This window comes from Bombina bombina, chromosome 6 (assembly GCF_027579735.1).
Source record: "Bombina bombina isolate aBomBom1 chromosome 6, aBomBom1.pri, whole genome shotgun sequence".
Classification (NCBI taxonomy): Eukaryota; Metazoa; Chordata; class Amphibia; order Anura; family Bombinatoridae; genus Bombina; species Bombina bombina.
This window is the reverse complement of record NC_069504.1, coordinates 104,580,463-104,606,563: the sequence shown is the minus strand read 5'-3', so window position 1 is coordinate 104,606,563 and position 26,101 is coordinate 104,580,463. Positions and strand designations below refer to the sequence as shown.

Below are 26,101 nucleotides of genomic sequence, written 5' to 3'. Positions count from 1 at the left end.
TTTATTTACAGGCAACTAAAGATTTTCGCCAAACTTCTTCCCTGTTTGTCGTTTATTCTGGACAGAGGAGAGGTCAAAAAGCTTCTGCTACCTCTCTCTCTTTCTGGCTTCGTAGCATAATACGTTTAGCCTATGAGACTGCTGGACAGCAGCCTCCTGAAAGAATTACAGCTCATTCTACTAGAGCTGTGGCTTCCACTTGGGCCTTTAAGAACGAGGCCTCTGTTGAACAGATTTGCAAGGCTGCAACTTGGTCTTCTCTTCATACTTTTTCCAAATTTTACAAATTTGACACTTTTGCTTCTTCGGAGGCTGTTTTTGGGAGAAAGGTTCTTCAGGCAGTGGTTCCTTCCGTATAAAGATCCTGCCTGTCCCTCCCGTCATCCGTGTACTTTAGCTTTGGTATTGGTATCCCATAAGTAATGATGACCCGTGGACTGACTACACTTAACAGGAGAAAACATAATTTATGCTTACCTGATAAATTCCTTTCTCCTGTAGTGTAGTCAGTCCACGGCCCGCCCTGTTTTTTATGGCAGGTCTAAATTTTAAATTATGCTCCAGTCACCACTGCACCCTATAGTTTCTCCTTTCTCGTTTGGTTCTCGGTCGAATGACTGGGTGTGACGTAGAGGGGAGGAGCTATATAGCAGCTCTGCTTGGGTGATCCTCTTGCACTTCCTGTTGGGGAGGAGTTAATATCCCATAAGTAATGATGACCCGTGGACTGACTACACTACAGGAGAAAGGAATTTATCAGGTAAGCATAAATTATGTTTTTGTGTGCAGAAGTGGCAAATTGTTTATATGTTTTTAATGTGAAAGCGGCAAGAATTGGCCAAAGACTGGATGAGGGGAGGGAAATAGAGATCTGAGTCAAGTGTGGCCTTAAGGCATAGGGCATGCAGGGTTGGGGTAATGATGTTATCAATAGTTATAGAAAGTTGGTGGGGTTGAGAGGACATCCAGGATAAAATATTAGAAAAACAGTGACACGAGTTAGTAAGGAAGGGGATAGGTCTGGGGCAGAGAGGTAGATTTTGGTATCATCATTGTACAAATGATGATATAGGAACCTGCATGACTTTATTAAGTAACCCAAGGATGATTTATAAATTGAGAAGAGAACCAAGAACAGAGCCTTGTGGCACCCCAACAAAAAGTGGTAAAGGGTCAGGGGATGCACCAGAGAAGGCTACACTGAAGGTCCAGTTAGACAGGTAGGAGGAGCACCATGAGAGGGTTATGTCCCAGATGCTGAAGAATTGTAATGCAGTAAAGTTCTGTAATCAACAAGTGCATAATAAAAATACAATGTAATAGTACTTGCTCTGAATTTTAAATAATCGGTAGATTTTTTCCCCCTGCAAATTTTTTTTTTTTTTTCAGTTTGTCAGCCCCCTGTATCATGTGACAGCCATCAGCCAATCACAGACTCGTATGCATATACACTGTGAACTCTTGCATGTGGTCAATAGTAGCTGGTGCCTCACAAAGTATGCTTATAAAAAGCCACAATTTGACAATTAAAGTAAATTGGGAAGTCTCTGCATGCTTTCTGTGGATCATGAAAGTTTTTAATTTTGACTTTAGTGTCCCTTTAAAGGTTATGTTGCAGAATGAAGTCCCTATATTTTCTGTACTATATATACATTTTTAGTTTACACAGTCAGCACACACTTCTTACCACAGAATTACACAGTGGGCAACTAGGGATCTTTGACATTCAATTCCCAAATGCTCTTTAAAGGGACAGTCAAGTATAAATTAAACTTTCATTATTCAGATAGGATTTTTAATTTTAATCAACTTTCCAATTTACTTTTATCATCAAATTTGCTTTTTTCTCTTGGTATTCTTAGTTTAAACTAAACATAGGTAGGCTCATATGCTAATTTCTAAGCCTTTGAGGGCTGCCTCTTATCACATGCTTTTTAAATCTCTTTTTAACACAAAGAGACAGAAAGTACACGTGAGCCATATAGATAACAATGTGTTCAGGCACAGGGGGGTATTTAAGATTTAGCACAAAACAATGCTAACTGCAAGACAATAGATAATGAACAGTCAGACATGTGATCAGGGGGCTGGAAGAAGGTTCCTAGACACAAGGTAATCACAGAGGTAAAACGTGTATTAATATAAATGTGTTGGTTGTGCAAAACTGGGGAATGGGTAATAAAGGGATTATCTATCTTTTAAAACAATAACAATTCTTTGGTAGACTGTCCCTTTAAGTAAATGGATGAGAGTCAACATGGTGTGTTAATTGTAAACAGGACTGGTGATGTCATTATTTGACTGTACCACAGATTCTTTCCCATAACAAACCTATTTCACAGGAGAATTGTGTGGGTTTTGTGGCATTACACGTTGTTGACTGTTCTGTGAAATCATCTATTTGTTCTCAGCTTTATTTAACATTTCCTTATGTTGCATGCTGGGCTAATCTGTGCATTTATTAAATCATTGATTTATGCATGTGTTTCTTTGGAAATATTCTGTGCTTCACGATTTGTTATCCACAATAAATATAGGGAAATAAGAAATGTCTTTGCATGCTTTGCTTTTCCTTTTTTCCCTCTATTCTGTCTCCTCCTCCTCCGGTCTCCACAATAACCAACTAAATTCTACTGTGTCAAAACTCTTTATTGAACTCAGGTGGTTTTTGGCTTGTTTTTGGTATGCAATTCTGGTCCAACAGAAGCATGATTGTTTAACATAATTAAGACAACCAGATTGCATGTGGATCATAACCATGATAATATATAAGGTTCTTACATTGGGATTTAGTAAACATAGTAAAAATATATATAAAGAGGAGAGGCCCCTCTTTCAAAGGAAGGCTGTAATCATGCCTATGTGGTCTCCCCTATGTTGCCCCACACAATACATACTCAAATTTAAGGCCCCATATTTGAAAGCAGCCAGCAATGCTACTAATTCAAATAAGGGGTCATTTGTCTGTCCATTTGTCAAGTAATTGTCATAACAAGGACAAACACCTCTCATAATTAATTTTATTTTGAGGTTTATGGGAATTTTTAAGTGGCCTTTTTTACCCCCTCACCAAATAAATATATTTTCAGACCCCTTATTTGAAAGCATGAAGTCAGTGTTCAACTAAGAGGTTTCATATCCTTGTATCTATCAAGGGATTGCCATAGTAATGATTATTACCTGTCAATAACCTCTAGCCTCACTTTGTTTTGTTGTTGAAAATAAGTGGGGGAACTGGGTAGTTGATGATATTTTGTGAAAATCTTTATAGAATTATTTTTGGTTCAACTATTTATGTATAGTGTTTTTTGTTTTTTTTAAAATATATTTTACTGCTATGCTGAGAGAGTTTGGACAGGGTTAGGAGCTTGCATGTTTTGCGGCAAGCAGGAAGCATCTGCTATCTGCCGTTATTATTGCACTTGTGCAGCCGCACCCCCTACTCTACAGCAACCAATTGTGCAAGAGCAGGGTATATCGGATCCGATCGGGATGATTTAATTCCGTCACCTCTTAAGACCACAGTTACTTAACTAGCTTGTGCAAGCCCCAAAGCCTCTTGAGTGTTGTTTATCTTATTTTATTTTTTGTGACTAATAAAGGGACAAATATAAATCGGCTCCTGTATATACTAAGCAATCACTGTGCTACATTTAGAAGGACTAGGGTTCGGAATTCTATGGGATTTATGAGGGCAGTGAAAAACTAGATCAAATTTAAATGCAAGCAAAGCTATAAGAATAGTTCATTGCAAAGTTGTTGTTAATGACCAATAAAGGCTATTGATTATGAAAAACAAATCAATAGATTACAAAAAATGCAACGGATTTCCAGACTGACCAGGCCACTAATTCTCATTCTGCTGGTCCAACATTCCCTCCTTTCATGACAGTCTCCATTCTATCTGTCATCATCTTGTAGATATCTTATTCATGTTTTTACATTTTATTGGTGATGTTGTGTATTGTTTTTTTTTATTTGGTGCAATTCCGTCAACTTTAAAAAGGGCCATCACCTTTGTTGGCGGGGGCAGCGACATCTTGTTTTTTTGGTATGAGCATGTGCAGATTTGTGGCTAGTCAGTATAATTTATTCAATGTGTGTTATAGGGTGTGCTGTGGGTGAATGTGTCAAGTGTCCATGGCTGCTGAATTCGATGTTTAATTTTGTTGTTGATATTTAGGGCTAGAATATGAGTAATGCGCTAACAGTTGCACGTGAGCAAAGAGGGGTTTATCGTGGCTGTTTGCACGTGTTGGGTTTTTTGCTCGTATTACAAGTTAAAAGTAAATGCAATCGCTTGAGCGCAGTTGAAGTTAATGCTCATCGGGTTAGCGCAACCTCAGAGCTCTAGTTAACTGTTTCACAAAACAAAAAAAGTCTCACAAAACACATAAAAATTACATTACAAAGTACACTTACACTTATAACTCATAATATATGTGTGTGTGTGTGCGTGCATATGTATTTATGTACTGTATGTATATGTGTATTTATGTATTTACAGACATGTAAACACATAAATTCATATGTATACATATATAAAGTGAGTTGGAACCCTTTGCAGGTAAGTAGATGAAAACATGTAAAAACATTGTTATGCAATATTAATTTTTAATAAAGTTTTATACTGTGTATGTACTGTAAATTTTCTTCTTAAAACGGGGAGAGTCCACAGCTGCATTCATTACTTTTGGGAAATACAGAACCTGGCCACCAGGATGAGGCAAAAACACCCCAGCCAAAGGCTTAAATACCTCCCCCCTTCCCTCATCCCCCAGTCTTTCTTTGCCTTTCTTCACAGGGGGGAGGATCAGAGCTCTGCCGGAGATGGCTTTTGCATTTAGATTCAGACTGGCACACCTGCGTGTACTGCTGCGGCATGTGTTAGCGACTTTGAAGGATTTCAGTTCTGATTCGTCAACGGATCCTCAGGCTTCTGAATCAGATAAAGAACAGCGCTAGATGATGGAGGGATGAGATCCTACTCCTTGTTTGTCTCTTGTTTTTTGTATATCTAATCCCAGTTCTGAGCTCCTGAGGATTAGGATATCTGACAGACTGGTCCTGTTAGTGTTTCCATTCCTCTTTGGCGTTCACTTGCGGGTGCGGCCTATTTTCTTTTGATCCGGTTAGGATGTGTTTTATTTCTTTATTTTGAAACTTGTGGCTCTTGTGGAATTTCCTTGTTAGGGAAATTCCTTTTTTCTCTGGGATTTTGATGCTAGCGATTTTATGGTGGCAATAGATGTTACTTCCGGTGGAAATACAATTTTTTTTTTTTTTAATAAAAATATATTAAGACAATGTTAAGCCTCAGAGCTTTTTTATCTGTCATATGTCTGTTTTGTTTAGTTTAGCCCTGCTAGGGTTTAGAACTTTCAGTTAGCCCTTGAACAGTTCGGTTGTACACTGGTTCTCCAGTACCTGGTGTAGGGGGCGATTAGTCCCCCATTTGGTACTCCTTGTGGATTGGATTGTCCGAGTTTCAGATCTCTTTTGCCAGTGTTTCTCTCCTCTTTTTTTGAGGATTGCTATGCTTTCCGCTTCCCCTTACCTTTTGGGGTAGGACTTTCGGTCACCTCTTTTGATCCTATATACTTGGGGATCTGGGGGATTGTTATGCAGTCTCTCTTGCCGTCAACCGATAGGAGTTTTTAGGATGCTCGTTCATTCGTTAATTCCTTGAGCTGGAGGTTTTCTGAGGGTTGATCTAGTCTGGATCTTTAGAGACTGTCATATTCTCTCAATCATGGAGTTCTGATTTCTTTTGGGTCCTTCCTTTGTCTTCAGACTTTTGGTTGATCTGTTTTTCCAGATTTTAATAGTCTTCGATCTGTCCGGTGTTCAGTAGTAGGTTTGTTTTCCCGGTCCTGGGGAAATCTCCTTGTTCCTACTGGGGCGGTTCTTTTCTCTCTTCCGGAGAGATGGAAGAAGTTTTTCCTGGAAATTTCTTTACTGGAATAGTCCTGGATTTCTTAGTTTTCCTTTTATTTGGGAGGACCTGGTCTACTGCGCCTAACCAGTTGGCCCCTCCTGAGGTAGTATTCCTCATCTGACTCTAGCAGTTCAGTGGTCGAGGGTTTCTCTTGTCTGCAGTGTACCCTTACTTCGGGTTTCTGAGGGATAATGGGGATAGGTATCCTGGATACCGAGTTGGTCTCTCTGGGTGTCAGTGCCTCCTTCCTGCTTCTTCCCTTTGGAACTTGTGGTTGGAGATTCATTATCTGATCTCCAGGCCTTGTCAATGCTGGGAATTTTTAATCTCTTTTGTCCTTTTGAGACATTGAGTCGCTTCTGTGATAGGACTGTTCGATTGGAATAGGGGTCAGGAATTCTGACTGCTCTGTTTGGGCATCGACCACGTATCTTGTCTCCCGAAGGATCATTAGTTAGGTTGGGAGGCCTTGCAGTTGGTTTGGGAACCTTCCCTTAGCGGGTAGTTGGTTCTTTCTTATTGGTCAGGGTGTTGACCTACCTTACCCTAGTGCAAGTTTGCTAGCTACTCGGTTGGCTAATTACTAGGGTTTGATGTTTAGTCTGACTACCTATCCGATAGAAGCCTGTGACTTTCGTTTGTGGCATAAATGGATGTTACTATTCCGTTCCTGTTCTGCTCCCGGGGTTTCTTTCTGACCTATGGGTGTTCAATTTCTCTGTGCTATTTCGCTGTCTATGGTAAGGTAGTCTTGTTCTACCTTTTTTGTTCTTTTGTCCTTCTGGGACTTCGGTTCTGGTTAAGGCTTTACATTGGCTCCTTTTGGATCCATGTAGGAGGTGATCTGGAATTTTTCCTTTTCTTTGCTCTCCTCTGTTGGTAGAGTATTTCTATGGGACTTTGTCCTCTTGCAGCCTGGAAGCCGCTCTTTTTCGAGTAATGCTAGGGCTTCTCTCTCTGTTTGGTCCTTGTCTCTTCTGGGATTGTTTCTGGAGGTTCTTTTGGACCTTCTTATCTGATTTTTCCCTTCTTTTAGTTAGGGAGAATGTGGTGTGGGTGTTTGTTTGTTGTCATCCCTTGCCATTGTTCAGGGAGAGGTGTTTATGTGTGTGCTTCTAGTCTCCTCAGAGGCTTTTGTGCTCAGTGGAGTCCAGAATTTAGAGTGATCTCTAATTGGGTTCCTTTTGGTTCTAATTGTTGGGCAGTCATGTTGTCCTCTTCCCATATTTTTGTTCTTTCTGCTTCTGTTGAAGTAGTTTTTTTATCGGGAATCTGTGTTGTCAGGCTGTGGTGCTATCAGAATGGGCCGCCTTTTTTATCCGTTCTTTTGGCACCTTTTTTCACCCTGGTATTTCTCCTACTGTTCCTCGTTCCCTTGGCAGAATTTCTGGGGGATGATGACAGTGGGGAAGGTATTTAAGCCTTTGCCTGGGGTGTCTTTGCCTCCTCCTGGTGGCCAGGTTCTATATTTCCCAAAAGTAATGAATGCAGCTGTGGACTCTCCCTGTACAGAAGAAAAGAAAATTCTCAGGTAAGCATAATTTAAGTTATTTCACATTCCATTGTTCTGATAATAGGGTAATATGTTCTAAGTATTTATGAATAGATATTCCTACATATAGGTATAGATATATATTGTACCAAAATACCATCAGATATTTGTAGAAATATGTACAGGAAGTGCAGAATTATTAGGCAAATGAGTATTTTGACCACATCATCCTCTTTATGCATGTTGTCTTACTACAAGCTGTATAGGCTCGAAAGCCTACTACCAATTAAGCATATTAGGTGATGTGCATCTCTGTAATGAGAAGGGGTGTGGTCTAATGACATCAACACCCTATATCAGGTGTGCATAATTATTAGGCAACTTCCTTTCCTTTGGCAAAATGGGTCAAAAGAAGGACTTGACAGGCTCAGAAAAGTCAAAAATAGTGAGATATCTTGCAGAGGGATGCAGCACTCTTAAAATTGCAAAGCTTCTGAAGCGTGATCATCGAACAATCAAGCGTTTCATTCAAAATAGTCAACAGGGTCGCAAGAAGCGTGTGGAAAAACCAAGGCGCAAAATAACTGCCCATGAACTGAGAAAAGTCAAGCGTGCAGCTGCCAAGATGCCACTTGCCACCAGTTTGGCCATATTTCAGAGCTGCAACATCACTGGAGTGCCCAAAAGCACAAGGTGTGCAATACTCAGAGACATGGCCAAGGTAAGAAAGGCTGAAAGACGACCACCACTGAACAAGACACACAAGCTGAAACGTCAAGACTGGGCCAAGAAATATCTCAAGACTGATTTTTCTAAGGTTTTATGGACTGATGAAATGAGAGTGAGTCTTGATGGGCCAGATGGATGGGCCCGTGGCTGGATTGGTAAAGGGCAGAGAGCTCCAGTCCGACTCAGACGCCAGCAAGGTGGAGGTGGAGTACTGGTTTGGGCTGGTATCATCAAAGATGAGCTTGTGGGGCCTTTTCGGGTTGAGGATGGAGTCAAGCTCAACTCCCAGTCTAACTGCCAGTTTCTGGGAGACACCTTCTTCAAACAGTGGTACAGGAAGAAGTCTGCATCCTTCAAGAAAAACATGATTTTCATGCAGGACAATGCTCCATCACACGCGTCCAATACTCCACAGCGTGGCTGGCAAGAAAGGGTATAAAAGAAGAAAATCTAATGACATGGCCTCCTTGTTCACCTGATCTGAACCCCATTGAGAACCTGTGGTCCATCATCAAATGTGAGATTTACAAGGAGGGAAAACAGTACACCTCTCTGAACAGTGTCTGGGAGGCTGTGGTTGCTGCTGCACGCAATGTTGATGGTGAACAGATCAAAACACTGACAGAATCCATGGATGACAGGCTTTTGAGTGTCCTTGCAAAGAAAGGTGGCTATATTGGTCACGGATTTGTTTTTGTTTTGTTTTTGAATGTCAGAAATGTATATTTGTGAATGTTGAGATGTTATATTGGTTTCACTGGTAAAAATAAATAATTGAAATGGGTATATATTTGTTTTTTGTTAAGTTGCCTAATAATTATGCACAGTAATAGTCACCTGCACACACAGATATCCCCCTAAAATAGCTATAACTAAAAACAAACTAAAAACTACTTCCAAAACTATTCATATTTGATATTAATGAGTTTTTTGGGTTCATTGAGAACATGGTGGTTGTTCAATAATAAAATTAATCCTCAAAAATACAACTTGCCTAATAATTCTGCACTCCCTGTATTTATAAATAAATAGAACATATTCTGCTACATTGAAATGTGAAAAATTCATATTTACACGTCAAGTTTGAGCGCAAGTAGGTTGTTAGTTTCCCCCCCACTTTTTTTGCTCCATTGACTTTTATTGGGGAATAGATTATTGGACACGTGATATTGTAAATTTGGCTTACTTCTAGCCAAGTTAATGCTCGAGCGGGAGCGTTACATAGCGCTCCACTCGTAATCCGGTCCTTAGTCGGTAAATTGTGGTCGGGAGGATTGTGATTGCCGAATTCCGTTCATTTTATGCATGCATTTTAGGCGTTAGCCAATCCAATCATTTTTAAAAATGGAAATGGTGTTATTGTTTGCATTGTGATCGTTTCAGTGTGGGAAAAAGTGTGTTGGATGTTGAAACACATAGACTAAAATCATGATAGACTGGATTCAAATTGATCCCTTTAAGTTACATTTTTAGTTCCCTTTAAATATTTTGTAGCGGGTCAGTTTTTGTGCATTGTTTATTGATTATTATTATTATAGTCATAATTCTTAGTTAATTCTTACTTGTTTAACAATTACTCTTATAAATTTCTGTTCTGAATATGTTCTGTTATTTATGTTTACAGTCTGTTGATGATTTATAGAACATACACAGTTAACACATGACAAAGCAAGCACTTTTCCTAGTGCTAAACGCTAACCACAGCTTGATTTGTTTAGTAAAATCACTCATAACCAGTGAATGGAAATATGTCATTCTTTTCTTTCTTCTCTAGCGTCCAGAAAACGGAGACATGGATGATTATCATGATTTATCTTCTTCTCTATTAAGAGAAGGTGAAGATCAGGTGTCGAAGTTACCACAAAAAGCACTTCTCAAGGTATGTTTAGATGTGTGATATAAGAAAACTACTAGAAGCTCTATATACATGAAAGAAAATGTACAGCTCTCAACTGTCCTTTGTATTGCCAGAGTGTCTAGGGTTGGGGCCACTTCTATTGTCCCTCCCGTGGATTCTCCCGTCATGGCAAGTGTCCCAGTTTTTAGAGCAAACACAGTGGCTCTTCTGACCTTGTCGACCACACTCCCTGACTCCACCCATCACCTCACATTATAGGTCCATCCTGTCTGAGGTACACCCGCAACTTGCCCCTCCAGCCTTAAACACATCCAACTACTAACCACAAGCCCCTCACCTGCCTGTCCCACAATTTATGTGCACAGTATCTTAAATGTAAGAAAAATATGTTTTTTTTAAATAGTTTTCCTTGTCCTGAATAAAACTATTTTTTGTTGTCATGCTTGTGTTGTGTCTTTGCCACTATCAGCAAGTTAGTACCATATCCCTAGGTCGGTTATGTACAAACAAGCATTTCCTGTATCATTATCAATTTAAACAACTTTACTTTGACCCTTTTATTTTCTCATTCCAAATTATTTTTAAATATTTAATTGCTAATCTTTTGGTATTTTTTTTGTTTGCGTTTCATTTTCCTCTAAATTGTTTGCTTGATTGGTTGGCAAATTCATGGCAATGCCTTTTTGTTTTTTGTTATTGTTGCAAAATACCACCAGTTCCTAGGGGATTTATGAGAGATTCACTATAGATAACCGATGTTATTCTTATATGCAGTGCTTTGTACTTTTAGGGGAGAATTAAACACATTGAGATTGTTATATTATATGGTTGCACACTTTAGTCTAGTGACCCATTTATAACTGTCCCTGTACACATCCGTTTCACTAATCTCGCTCACCTTCCAGCCGACAAGTAGCGTGTGTTCAGCGTATCTTCAGTACAGCACAATGAAGAGCAGGGGGTGTGTCTAAAGCAAGTGCACAGATACGGCGCCTCTACCTTTTACCTTTCCAGCTATATCAGTCTCGCCTGCTTTTCAGTGGCGATATTTTCCAGTGTGAGAAATCTAGTGAAACTGAATTTACATATGCATAATTTTAAGTGTTACTACACCGAAACTTTTTTTTTATTTCTGCAAAAGCACAGTCTATTTTGTTTTAACGCGCTTATGAAGACAGTTTCCCCTCCCTCCCCCACTGCTTGCATCGTAGTTCAGTGTCGATGTCGGCAGATTTTTGCTGAGAGTCACATCACCACTTATCAGCAGAACGAGGTTCAGCACACTTTGTTTTAGAATATATCGACAGACCGACGTATTGCGACCCTGGCGAACAGACAGGCATTTTCTTGTCAGTCTGTCAATGTTTCGAATATTGGGGCCTGTATGTTTTCATTTTGAAATCAAAAAGGCCCCAATGTTAACAGCAGTTTGATTAAAGATTTCTATGTTTAAAGTCAATATTATCATTTTAAACATTTATGTTGAATGTCACTTTTTTTTATATGAACAAGATGTTACATGATGCTTATGTAAATTGAGTTGTTATTCTTTTGGAAATAAAAACAAAACAAAAAACAGATGAAAATACTAAAGTAAAACTATGACATGAATTATACACCTATAAAAACTGGGGGATTTAGGTATATTATACACTTGTACGCAGTTAAATAAATGTATGTGTTATACTGTGAAATACTAGAGTTATTATTATTTTTATTATCAGGTATTTGTAGAGCACTAACAGGTTCTGCAGCGCTATGAGCATAGGTGGTATATAAAAAACAATTACAGGGATAAAATGGGTAGAGGGTCCTGCCGAGAGTTGCACTGTTATAGTCGGCTCTTATGAAGGTGGACTACAAATAGCTGGGCTCATAGGCTTACATGCTATGGGGTTTAAGGGGATAGCAGTGGAGATAGGAAGGTTAGTGTAGGTTGTATGCATCCCTGAATAGTAGAGTCTTCAGGGAGCACTTGAAGCTTTTAAAACTAGGGGAGAGTCTTGTGGAGCGAGGCAGAGAGTTCCATAAGATGGGAGCCAGTCTGGAGAAATCTTGTAAACAGGAATGAGAGGAGGAGAGTAGGAGATCATGAGCGGAGTGAAGGGGTAGGGAGGGAGAGTATCTGGAGACAAGGTCTCAGATGTAGGGGGGTGCAATGCAATTGAGGGCTTTGTGTGTCAGAGGGAGAATTTTTTTGAGGATTGTAAAGGAGCTATGCGGCAGCTAGGGAGACCAGAAAAGATGGAGTTGCAGTAGTCGAGGCGGGAAAGGATATGAGAGTGGATACATATCTTAGTTGTGTCTTGTGTAAGGAAATGTCTGATTTTAGCGATGTTTTTAAGGTGGAAGCGGCAGGCTTTAGCCAAGCACTGAATGTGAGTAGTGAGAGAAAGATCAGAGTCAAGTGTGACCCCAACAACAGTTATAGAGACGGGGGTGGACTTTATTATATGATTTATGTTTAAATCTTTTTATTGTAATACTTTTGTTCAATCATAACATTACAGGCAATAAGTAAATTGCTGATATTTTACATCTCCCTTCATTTGTGTACGACATTTTAAGAAAGATTAGTAAGGTGAGATTGAATCTCCAAGTGAAGTTGATTTTCCACTCACTAAGTATCCCATTTGTAAATTCTAGAATCCAAAGGGAATCCCAAATATCCAGTGAGAAGATTCAGAAGAAAATGGTGTCTGACACTTGAGAAATAGTCTTCCAAGTACTTATTGTCCCATTAGTTTTATATAGTAAACATAAGGCAACAGGGTTAACTCCATACATAATCGAAAAAGAAAACCGTAATTAAATTAAAAAAAAAAAAACATTCTAAAGATATAGAAATCGGATATACATAAAAACTAAGAGACACCGAGTGTTCCCTTATGGCCCCGAATTGTTGGTGCAAAAGAATTCCATCCATTAGTGTCAACTTATCCTGTGTATCCAAGTTCCCTTTTCAGATCCAATAGTGCCAGACTTTTCTCAAATTGTTCTTGTGTGTCTAAGATGCTGATTAATACATTCTGTACGTTAAAGATAACTTATTTCTAATCTCTGCCCATGGAGGTGCATTTGTTTTCCAATATTTTGCTAATCAAGTTCTAGTAATCGTGCATATTATTCTTATAAATGCATTAATATGTTTGTTGAATTTGCGTATTGGTTCATTTGCTCGTCTAGTATATTGCTAAGTAGGGAGGATAAGTTTTCCCATATTGGTTTAACCTGGTCACAATCCCACCACATATGGCGATATGAGCCTATGGGGCCTATTTAACAAATGTCTGTCCGACATGATCCGATCAGCTGATCATGTCCGACAGACATCGCTGAATGCGGGGAGCAATACGATCTCCGCATTCAGCATTGCACCAGCAGCTCTTGTGAACTGCTGGTGCAACGCCACCCCCTGCATATTCACTGCCAATCGGCCGCTAGCAGGGGGTGTCAATCAACCCGATCGTATTCGATCGGGTTGATTTCCCGCAATGTCTGTCCGCCTCCTCAGAGCAGGCGGACAGGTTATGGAGCAGCGGTCTTTAGACATTCGCCAGAAACACGGGGCTTCAAGCTCCATACGGAGCTTGATAGATAAGCCCCAATGTCTCAGCATCTTCTATAACATAATCTATTATTAGTAGGGGACATGTGTGAGGCTTTCAATTTATGTTAGGTACCATCTAAACATTATTTTAATTGTATTCTCTCTTAAGTCGGCACTCAAGAGTCTTTACATGCCGTACAATATGTATTTAGAGGGAAAGTCAAGTCCAAAAAAACTTTAATGATTTAAATAGGGAATGTAATTTTAAACAACTTTCCAATTTACTTTTATCACCAATTTTGCTTTGTTCTCTTGGTATTCTTAGATAATTCTAGGAGGTTGATATGCTAATATCTTAGTCCTTGAAGACTGACTCTAATCTGAATGCATTTTGACCACTAGAGGACATTAGTTCATGTGTTTCATATATATAACATTGAGCTCATGCACGTGAAGTTACCCTGGAGTGAGCACTGGTTGGCTAAAATGCAATACTAATACTAATATAAGGTGGCACAAACTAATGCCGATTTCTACTCAATTGACCTTAAGTTACTTTATTATAAATATATATATATATATATATATATATATATATATATATATATATATATATATGTGTGTGTGTGTGTTCCAGGATGTCCTTCACAGTAGATGACAGGTTAATAATTAATTGAACTAAATAGAACCTTCATTGAAATATGTTATATAATATAATAATGAAGGCCCTAATAGTATGTGTTCCAAAATATCATGGATGGTAAGCGCTATTTTTCCTTATGTTGTTTTGTGTAGTTTAACTTCGTAAGAGATTTTAAATGGATAATAATCAGTGTGAGATGAAATATAATGCTTTTATTATACAATATCCAATATTATAAAAATTATAAATTTTAAAAAATACAATGCTAAAAATACTTTTATATTTAATAACACCGGTGTTAAGTAATACCTCTCTAAATGGGATATATATTAAAACAGCTAAATTGCTCTGCATAGATCTTAAGCATGTGCCCTTAATAAAACATATGAGTATTTAAACAAAAATGGAAACATAAAAAGAAGCTTAAAAAGTCCTTGAAACAATGTTGCTAATAATTAAATGTCTCTTGAATAAAGTCTTGTTTCGAATAAACCCTCTGTTGGTTGTGGTTAATATTTTCAAGGTTAAGATACCTTTCTATGCTTGAATTAGTTTGTACATTTGTTATAAGTGTCCTGTCATATTCAGGCAAGTAAAAATATAACAGTTTGGGGCTTAACTTTGCACATTTACGTGAGGCTGCATGAAATATTCGTTCTCCTTTGTAAAAGGCTCTATAAAAAGGAATCAGCTGAGTACATATGTTCTGTGTGTATGGAGGCCAAGGTGGTTCCCCCTTTAAATGTATGTTCAAATTGTGCCATGGCGTCCAAACAAAGTAAGGACAGTACTGTCACATTTAATAAGGTTGCCCAAGATGATTCTTCAAATGAAGGTAGTGGGGATAGCTCATCATCCTCTCCTTCTGTGTCAACACCAGTTTTGCCCGCGCAGGCAATACCTAGTACATCTAGCGCGCCAATGCTTGTTACTATGCAGCAATTAACTGCAGTAATGGATAATTCTATAGCAAATCTTTTATCCAAACTGCCAGCATTTCCCAGAAAGCGTGATTGCTCAGTTTTAAATACAGAGGATGAGCAAGTGGGCGCTGACGATAATTTATCTGTTATACCCTCACACCAGTCTGAATTGGCAGTGAGGGAGGGTCTGTCTGAGGGAGAAATTTCTGATTCAGGAAAAGTTTCTCAGCAGGCAGAACCTGATTATCGTGGCATTTAAATTTAAGTTAGAACATCTCTGCGCCCTGCTTAAGGAGGTGCTAACTACTCTTGATGATTGTGACTCTTTGGTGATTCCAGAGAAATTGTGCAAAATGGACAAATTCTTAGAGGTCCCTGTGCACGCTGATGCCTTTCCGATACCCAAGAGGGTGGCGGACATAGTGACTAAGGAGTGGGAGAAGCCAGGTATACCTTTTGTTCCACCTCCTATATTTAAGAAAATGTTCCCCATTGTCGACCCCAGAAGGAACGCATGGCAAACAGTCCCTAAGGTTGAGGGGGCAGTTTCAACGTTGGCCAAGCACACAACTATTCCTATTGAGGACAGTTGCGCTTTCAAAGATCCTATGGATAAAAAATTGGAAGGATTGCTTAAAAAGATATTTGTTCAGCAAGGTTTCCTTCTCCAACCAATTTCGTGCATTATTCCTGTCACCACGGCGGCGTCTTTTTGGTTCGAGGAACTAGAAAATTCGCTCCATAAGGAGACTCCATATGATGAAGTCTTGGACAGAATTCACGCACTAAAGTTGGCTAATTTCTTTATTTTGGATGCCGCTTTTCAATTGGCTAAATTAGCAGCGAAAAATTCAGGTTTTGCAATAGTGGCTCGCAGAGTGCTTTGGCTAAAATCTTGGTCGGCGGATGTGTCATCCAAGACAAAATTGCTTAATATTCCTTTCAAAGGTAAGACCCTTTTCGGGCCAGAATTGAAGGAGATTATTTCAGACATCACTGGGGGGAAATGGCCATGCCCTCCCACAGGATAGGCCTTTCAAGGCTAAGAACAAATCTAATTTTCGTTCCTTTCGCAATTTCAGGAACGGACCGTCTCCTAACTCTGCAGCCTCTAGACAAGAGGGTAACACTTCCCAGCCTAAACCAGCATGGAAACCAATGCAAGGCTGGAACAAAGGTAAACAGGCCAAGAAGCCTGCGGCTGCTACCAAGACAGCATGAAGGGGTAGCCCCCGATCCGGGACCGGATCTAGTAGGGGGCAGACTTTCTCTCTTTGCTCAGGCTTGGGTAAGAGATGTTCCGGATCCCTGGGCACTAGAAATAGTCTCTCAGGGGTATCTTCTAGAATTCAAGGAACTTCCTCCAAGGGGAAGGTTCCACATGTCTCGCTTATCTTCAGACCAGATAAAGAGACAGGCATTCTTACATTGCGTAGAAGACCTATTAAAGATGGGAGTGATGCACCCAGTTCCAACAGCGGAACAAGGACTGGGTTTTTACTCAAACCTGTTTGTAGTTCCCAAAAAAGAAGGAACTTTCAGGCCAATTCTGGATTTAAAAATTCTAAACAAATTCCTCAGAGTTCCATCATTCAAAATGGAAACCATTCGGACGATTTTACCAACAATCTAGGAGGGTCAATACATGACTACCGTGGACTTAAAGGATGCGTACCTGCATATTCCTATCCACAAAGATCATCATCAGTTCCTAAGGTTCACCTTTCTGGACAAACATTACCAGTTCGTGGCTCTTCCGTTCGGTTTAGCCGCTGCTCCCAGAATTTTCACAAAGGTGCTAGGGTCCCTTCTAGCGGTTCTAAGACCGAGGGGCATTGCTGTAGCACCTTACTTAGACGACATTCTAATCCAAGCGTCGTCCCTTTCCAAAACAAGGGCTCATACAGACATTGTATTAGCTTTTCTCAGGTCTCACGGGTGGAAGGTGAACGTAGAAAAGAGTTCCCTGTCCCCGTCCACAAGGGTTCCTTTTATGGGAACAATAATAGATTCTGTAGAAATGAAGATTTTTCTGACAGAGGTCAGAAAATTAAAACTTCTAAACGCTTGTCAAGTTCTTCAATCTATTCCTCAGCCTTCCATAGCTCAGTGCATGGAGGTAATAGGATTAATGGTTGCAGCAATGGATGTGGTTCCTTTTGCTCGAATTCATCTAAGACCATTGCAACTGTGCATGCTCAAACAGTGGAATGGGGATTATGCAGACTTGTCTCCCCAGATTCAAGTAGACCAGGTAACCAGAGACTCACTCCGCTGGTGGTTGTCTCAGGATCACCTGTCTCAGGGAATGAGTTTCCGCAGACCAGAGTGGGTCATCGTCACGACCGACGCCAGTCTCTTAGGCTGGGGCACGGTCTGGGACTCCCTGAAAGCTCAGGGTCTATGGTCTCGGGAAGAGTCCCTCCTCCCGATAAACATTTTGGAACTGAGAGCGATATTCAATGCGCTCCTGGCCTGGCCTCACCTAGCGAAGGCCAGATTCATAAGATTTCAGTCGGACAACATGACGACTGTAGCATACATCAATCATCAGGGGGGAACAAGATGAGAGAGGTATCCAAGATCATCAAATGGGCGGAGGATCACTCCTGCCACCTATCTGCGATCCACATCCCTGGAGTAGACAACTGGGAGGCGGATTATTTGAGTCGTCAGACTTTCCATCCGGGGGAGTGGGAACTCCACCCGGAGGTCTTTGCCCAGTTAACTCAACTATGGGGCACTCCAGATATGGATCTGATGGCGTCTCGTCAGAACTTCAAAGTTCCTCGATACGGGTCCAGATCCAGGGATCCCAGGGCGACACTAGTGGATGCATTAGTGGCGCCTTGGTCGTTCAATCTAGCTTATGTGTTTCCACCGTTCCCTCTCCTTCCCAGGCTGGTAGCCAGGATCAAACAGGAGAAGGCCTCGGTGATTCTAATAGCTCCTGCATGGCCACGCAGGACCTGGTATGCAGACCTGGTGAATATGTCATCGGCTCCACCATGGAAGCTACCTTTGAGACAGGATCTTCTAGTACAAGGTCCATTCGAACATCCAAATCTAGTCTCTCTGCAACTGACTGCTTGGAAATTGAACGCTTGATTCTATCTAAGCGTGGGTTTTCAGATTCAGTTATAGATACTCTGGTTCAAGCCAGAAAACCTGTAACTAGGAAAATTTACCATAAGATATGGCAAAAATATATCCGTTGGTGTGAATCCAAGGGATTCTCTTGGAGTAAAATTAAAATTCCTAGGATTCTTTCCTTTCTCCAAGAGGGTTTGGATAAAGGTTTGTCAGCTAGTTCTCTGTCTGTTTTGTTACACAAACGTCTGGCAGCCGTGCCAGATGTACAGGCGTTTGTACAGGCGCTAGTTAGAATCAAGCCTGTCTACCGACCTATGACTCCTCCTTGGAGTCTAAATTTAATTCTTTCAGTTCTTCAGGGGGTTCCGTTTGAACCCATGCATTCCATAGATATTAAGTTACTGTCTTGGAAAGTTCTGTTTTTGGTTGCTATTTCTTCTGCTAGAAGAGTTTCTGAATTATCTGCTTTGCAGTGTACTTCTCCCTATCTGGTATTCCATACAGATAAGGTAGTTTTACGTACCAAGCCTGGTTTTCTTCCAAAGGTGGTTTCCAACAGGAATATTAACCAGAAAATAGTTGTTCTTTCTCTGTGCCTGAATCCAGTTTCGAAGAAGGAACGTTTGTTACACAACCTAGATGTGGTTCGTGCTCTAAAATTCTATTTAGAAGCAACAAAGGATTTCAGACAGACATCATCCTTGTTTGTCGTTTATTCTGGTAAGAGGAGAGGGCAGAAAGCTACTGCTACCGCTCTTTCTTTCTTTTTGGCTGAAAAGCATCATCCGATTGGCTTATGAGACTGCCGGACGGCAGCCTTCTGAACGAATTACAGCTCACTCTACTAGAGCTGTGGCTTCCACATGGGCCTTCAAGAACGAGGCTTCTGTTGATCAGATCTGTAAGGCAGCGACTTGGTCTTCTCTGCATACTTTTGCCAAATTTTAGAAATTCGATACTTATGCTTCTTCGGAGGCTGTTTTTGGGAGAAAGGTTTTGCAAGCCGTGGTGCCTTCTGTTTAGGTAACCTAACTTGTCCCCTCCCTTCATCCGTGTCCTAAAGCTTTGGTATTGGTTCCCACAAGTAAGGATGAAGCCATGGACCGGACACACCAATGTAGGAGAAAACAGAATTTATGTTTACCTGATAAATTTCTTTCTCCTACGGTGTGTCCGGTCCACGGCCCGCCCTGGCTTTTAGTCAGGTTTAAAATGTTTATTTCTGTACACTACAGTCACCACTGCACCCTATGGTTTCTCCTTTTTCTCCTAACCGTCGGTCGAATGACTGGGGGGCGGAGCCAGAGGGGGGGCTATATGGACAGCTCTTGCTGTGTGCTCTCTTTGCCATTTCCTGTAGGGGAAGAGGATATCCCACAAGTAAGGATGAAGCCGTGGACCGGACACACCGTAGGAGAAAGAAATTTATCAGGTAAACATAAATTCTGTTTTTTATCACTAGGGAAGCAGCCTTTATTAATCTTATATCTGGTCCTTTAGTTTTGCAAACTACAGGTTATATTTAAAGGACAGTAAAGTCATAATTAGACAATCAAGTTAACACTCAAGTGGGGGCGTTAAATAGCGCTCCACTTGTAATCTAGTGCCTAAAATTGGTATGTCCTTGACAACAATTGAAGATAGTTTTAAAAAACAAACCAGCAATTTCAAATCCAAGAATAAATATAATGGGTCCGTTCCCATTCATTTAACACTCTCCAGCGGTTATAACAAGCCATTTGGATCACATTAAGTGGAAGCATATTTTACAGTGCGGTGTCCCTTTTATTAAAAAAAAAAAAAAAAAGCATGGTGTTGTTGTGATGTTATGTATTAGAATTTGTAGTGTGCCCATACTTTATAGAATAACCATTTATGCTTTTCCATTATTTTTAGAGAGGCTTAAAGTTTTCTAGTGTGTCCACTAGACATGTCTCAGTTACATTGTCATCATACTTGGGTTTGGATTCTTTGCAACAAGATATATTGGCATGTTAGAAAGCAATTCTATTCTATATTAGCCGATTGGTTGCATTTTTATTAGCTAAGCTTTTAGCATTATAATCATATACATAAACAAATTGTAAGATATATAATATATGTTGCACTGTTTTTTTATTATCAACATCACAGATGAGGGTTGTCCTACATCTTAAACTGATAATCTTTGTACATATGCTATAGGTTAAAGGTTTTAGTGGTTCCTAGTCATACTGCATAAATACTGTTGGTGTATGATCCTTACTAATGACCTAAAATGTCTCTTGGCAACATTTCTATTTAATCCCTTGCCTCCTTATACATACAGCAGACTTCCATATATGGATATCTCTCCTGGCTTTGAAAGTATGTACTTTCTTGGTTAAGTTTATCACTTTTCTAAATCGTTATGCCAGAAACATAAAATATTTGGGCTCTGAGTCATATGAGTTAGCTTGAGAATCATTGCCATATCAAGTTATAATGGCGCTGGCTTGAAGATAAAAAACACAAATAATTAATATTAAATACTGTATATCTGAAATTTATTTTCCAACTGAGCCCCGAAAAGGTTACAACAAAAGTCAGGTCTTAAAATCTGATGCTTGTAGGTCACAGTAGGCTTCCTACAAAGAGTAGACCACATATCCTATACTTAAATGGTCAGTAAAGTTAACATTAAACTTTCATGATTGCGATAGAGCAAGTCATTTTAAATAACTTAACAATTTACTTTTTTATATCTTCTTTCCCTGTCCTCTTGGGTATCTTTTGTTAAAATAAGCATACCTAGGTAGGCCAAGTAGCAGAAATGCAGCGCTGGGAGCTTGCTGTTGATTGGTGGCTGTACATGTATTCCTTTTTGTCATTGGCTCACCTGATGTGTTCTGTTAAATCCCAGTAGTGCATTGCTGCAGTAGTGGACTAACCCAAAAGCGGGTCCTGGTGCAAAACTGGTTTGGAGCCCACAAAGATAACGCAGTAGTAAGTAATTGTAATAATATACATGCCGTTCTGTATAATGATTTTGAGATGGATAGATAGGATAGACCTGCAACCGGCACAGATAAAAGTACACATTCTGCACATGCCTCTGTATAGACTGGCTGCTATGGGCCCCCCGAGCACTTGGGCCCCGGTGCCACTGCAACTGCTACACCAGTTGTAGCCCCATCCCTGCATTGCTGCTCCTTCAACAAAGGATAAGAAGAGAATGATGCAAATTTCATAATAGAATTGGAAATTTTGTTTACATTTTTTTTTCTTTCATGATTCAAATAGAGCGTTCAGATCTAAACAACTTTCTAGTTTGTTTCTATGATCAAATTAGCTTAATTATCTTCGTATATTTTCTTGAAGGATCAACAATGCAATACTAGGAGTAAGATGAATGCATTTGGTTACCTAATGGCAAGAGGCATATATATATATATATACAGCCATCAATTAGCAGCTAGCTCCCAGTAGTGCATTGCTGCTCCTGAGGCTACCTAGGTATGCTTTTTAACAAAGGATATGAAGAGAGGAATCAGCCAATCAGATTCAAGTTCAATCCGATTAACTGATTGGATCAGCCAATCAGATTGAGCTCGCATTCTATTGGCTGATCGGAACAGCCAATAGAATGCAAGCTCAATCTGATTGGCTGATCCAATCAGTTAATCGGATTGAACTTGAATCTGATTGGCTGATTCAATCAGCCAATCAGATTTTTCCTACCTTAATTCCGATTGGCTGATAGAATCCTATCAGCCAATCGGAATTCGAGGGACGCCATCTTGGATGACGTCCCTTAAAGGAACCTTCATTCGTCGTTAGTCCGTCGGTGAAGAAGGATGGCTCCGCGTCGGCTGCTTGAAGATGGTCCCGCTCCGCGCCGGATGGAAGAAGATAGAAGATGCCGCCTGGATGAAGATGTTTGCCGGTCCGGATCTACTCTTCTGCCCGGATAGGATGAAGACTTTGGACCCTCTGGAGGAGTTCTTCTTGCCGGATAGGATGAAGACTTCGGACCCTCTTCTGGACGGATCGGTGATACCCGGCGTGGTGAAGACAAGGTAGGGGAGATCTTCAGGGGCTTAGTGTTAGGTTTATTTAAGGGGGGTTTGGGTTAGATTAGGGGTATGTGGCAGGTGGGATGTAATGTTGGGGGGGGTATTGTATGTTTTTTTTTTACAAAAGAGCAGAATTCTTTGGGGCATGCCCCGCAAAAGGCCCTTTTAAGGGCTGGTAAGGTAAAAGAGCTTTACAATTTTTATTTTAGAATAGGGTAGGGCATTTTTTTTATTTTGGGGGGCTTTATTTTTTTAGGGGGCTTAGAGTAGGTGTAATTAGTTTAAAATTCTTGTAATTCTTTTTTTTATTTTTTGTAATTTTAGTTTTTTTTTTATTTGTAATTTAGTTTAGTTGATATAATTTTAGGTAATTGTAGGTAGTTTATTTAATTTATTTATTGATAGTGTAGTGTTAGGTTTAATTGTAACTTAGGTTAGGATTTATTTTACAGGTAATTTTGTAATTATTTTAACTAGGTAGCTATTAAATAGTTATTAACTATTTAATAGCTATTGTACCTAGTTAAAATAAATACAAAGTTGCCTGTAAAATGAATTTTAATCCTAAAATAGCTACAATATAATTATTATTTATATTGTAGCTATATTAGGGTTTATTTTACAGGTAAGTATTTAGCTTTAAATAGGATTAATTTATTTAATAAGATTTATTTTATTTCGTTAGATAAAAATTATATTTAACTTAGGGGGGTGTTAGGGTTAGGGTTAGACTTAGCTTTAGGGGTTAATACATTTATTAGAGTAGCGGCGAGGTCCGGTCGGTAGATTAGGGGTTAATAATTGTAGGTAGGTAGCGGCGACGTTGGGGGGGGGCAGATTAGGGGTTAATAAATATTATGTAGGTGTCGGCGGTGTTAGGGGCAGCAGATTAGGGGTACATAGGGATAATGTAGGTGGCGGCGGTGTGCGGTCGGCAGATTAGGGGTTAATAAAAAGTTATAGAGTGGTGGCGATGTGGGGGCTCCTCGGTTTAGGGGTACATAGGTAGTTTATGGGTGTTAGTGTACTTTAGAGCACAGTAGTTAAGAGCTTTATGAACCGGCTTTAGCCCAGAAAGCTCTTAAAGGGACAGTCTACACCAGAATTTTTATTGTTTTAAAAGATAGATAATCCCTTTATTACCCATTTCCCAGTTTTGCATAACCAACACAGTTATATTAATATACTTTTAACCTCTGTGATTATCTTGTATCTAAGCTTCTGCAAACTGCCCCTTTTTTCAGTTCTTTTGACAGACTTGCAGTCTAGCCAATCAGTGCCTGCTCACAGATAATTTCTCATGTACGAGCACAGTGTTATCTATATGAAATACGTGAACTAACACCCTCTACTGGTGAAAAACTGTTAAAATGCAATCTGAAAGAGGTGGGCTTCAAGGTCTAAGAAATTAGCATATGAACCTCCTAGGTTAAGCTTTCAACTAAGAATACCAAGAGAACAAAGCAAAATTGGTGATAAAAGTAAATTGGAAAATTGTTTAAAATTAAATGCTCTATCTGAATCATGAAAGTTTATTTTGGCCTAGACTGTCCCTTTAACTCCTGGCTTTTCTCTGCGGCTGGAGTCTTGTCGTTAGATTTCTAACGCTCACTTCAGCCAAGACTCTAAATACCAGCGTTAGAAAGATCCCATTGAAAAGATAGGATACACAATTGGCGTAGGGGGATCTGCGGTATGGAAAAGTCGCGGCTGGAAAGTGAGCGTTAGACCCTTTCATGACTGACTCTAAATACCAGCGGGCGGTAAAAACCAGCGTTAGGACCCCCTAACGCTGGTTTTGACGGCTAACGCAGAACTCTAAATCTAGGCGGGTGATTGCTTAGAGCAATGCATAAACTTATTTATAGCTAGTATATAGCTGGTCCAGGCAATTTACCATATTTTATCTTTCAGACTCTTTAGAGAGCATGGGTCAGGTTCGATTTTTACAGCAAAAGAAATGTATTTTCAAGTATAGACAAGCAAAATAAATAATGTATATTGCAATGTTGTTTTTATTATCATTAAATTATTCTTATGGGTAACTGCATTGTCCCTTTAAAAATTAGAATATTTTAACATGAGGAAAATATTTCCAGTTCCTGTGAGCTGATTCAAGATGTAGCTCTCTTCATTTTAGTGAATTAACATTATAGTATAGTATAGTGTTTGCATAGGGATACTGAGATCTTTACTGACAATAAATATATATGTTCAGGATGCTTTCATGACTGATTTTTCTCTCTCTTCCTTTAGATTTTCGGGTCTTTGAATTTAATAGACTTAGCTAGAAGTGCTCAAGTTTGCAGATCATGGAAGATAATCACACAGAATAGTTCCCTCTGGAGTTCTGTAAGTACATATGGTGTGTATACATGAGAGCGAGAAATGTATATTAATACAATGTTACTGTAGTGTGAACAACTAACTTCATTTAGAAACCAGAAGGATTCTAGTAAATATGAACCATTATCTGCCTACTTTAGAAACAATGTGGTTTCACCGAAAGTAGTTTAAACCAGAGATTGACAACCTCAGCCTTAAAAATTATTCACTGGATTAGAGTCCACAAGACACCCATGGGTGCCCCCTGCTGGGCCGACACCAGATGCACTTAAAATGTAACTTCGTACGTCTGGATCCTATCTATGCCTCGGAGCTATATATATATATATATACTAGTACTAAAGCCCGTGTACACGGGCCATTTTTTTCAGAACAGCGGTCCCACCCCTTGCTCTCTCCCCCCTCTCTTTTGCTCTCTCTTCCCCCCTCTCTTTTGCTTTCTTTCCCCCCTCTCTTTTGCTTTCTCTCCCCCCTCTCCTTTGTTCTCTCTCTCCCCTCTTTTGCTCTCTCTCTCCCCTCTTTTGCTCTCTCTCTCCCCTCTTTGGCTCTCTCCATCCTTTCTTTTGCTCTCTCTCCCCCCTCTTTTCTTCTCTCCCCCCTCTTTGGCTCTCCCCCCCCCTCTTTGGCTCCCCCCCCCCCCTCTTTGGCTCTCTCCCCTCTTTTGCTCTCTCTCCTCTTTGGCTCTCTCTCTCTCCCCCCTCTTTGGCTCCCCCCCCTTTGGCTCTCTCTCCCCCCCCCCTTTGGCTCTCTCTCCCCCCTCTTTGGCTCTCTCTCCCCCCTCTTTGGCTCTCTCTCCCCCCTCTTTGGCTCTCTCTCCCCCCTCTTTGGCTCTCTCTCCCCCCTCTTTGGCTCTCCCCCCTCTTTGGCTCTCTCTCCTCTTTGGCTCTCTCTCCTCTTTGGCTCTCTCTCCTCTTTGGCTCTCTCTCCTCTTTGGCTCTCTCTCCTCTTTGGCTCTCTCTCTCCCCCCTCTTTGGCGCTCTCCCCCCCCTCTTTCGCTCTCTCCCCCCCTCTTTGGCTCTCTCTCCTCTTTGGCTCTCTCTCCTCTTTGGCTCTCTCTCCTCTTTGGCTCTCTCTCTCCCCCCTCTTTGGCTCTCTCCCCCCCCCCTCTTTGGCTCTCTCCCCCCCCCTCTTTGGCTCTCTCCCCCCCCCCCCTCTTTGGCTCTCTCTCCCCCCTCTTTGGCTCTCTCCCCTCTTTTGCTCTCCTCTTTGGCTCTCTTTCCTCTTTGGCTCTCTCTCTCGCCCCTCTTTGGCTCTCCCCCCTTTAGCTCTCTCCCCCCCCCCTTTGGCTCTCCCCCCCCCCCTCTTTGGCTCTCTCTCCTCTTTGGCTCTCTCTCCTCTTTGGCTCTCTCTCTCCCCCCTCTTTGGCTCTCTCCCCCCCCCCTCTTTGGCTCTCTCCCCCCCCCCCTCTTTGGCTCTCTCCCCCCCCCTCTCTTTGGCTCTCTCTCCCCCCTCTTTGGCTCTCTCCCCTCTTTTGCTCTCCTCTTTGGCTCTCTTT

The 26,101-nt window shown here is 40.6% G+C and overlaps 1 protein-coding gene across 1 annotated transcript in view; it reads left to right on the top strand.

Annotated features, from left to right (window-relative positions):
• Positions 1-26,101, top strand: part of FBXL13 (F-box and leucine rich repeat protein 13) — a 478,799-nt gene that overhangs the window by 101,248 nt on the left and 351,450 nt on the right. The window contains exons 7-8 of the mRNA XM_053716536.1: positions 9,934-10,038; positions 24,517-24,612. Of these exons, the coding sequence (XP_053572511.1) occupies positions 9,934-10,038; positions 24,517-24,612 (201 nt within the window). The remainder of the gene's footprint in view (positions 1-9,933; positions 10,039-24,516; positions 24,613-26,101) is intronic.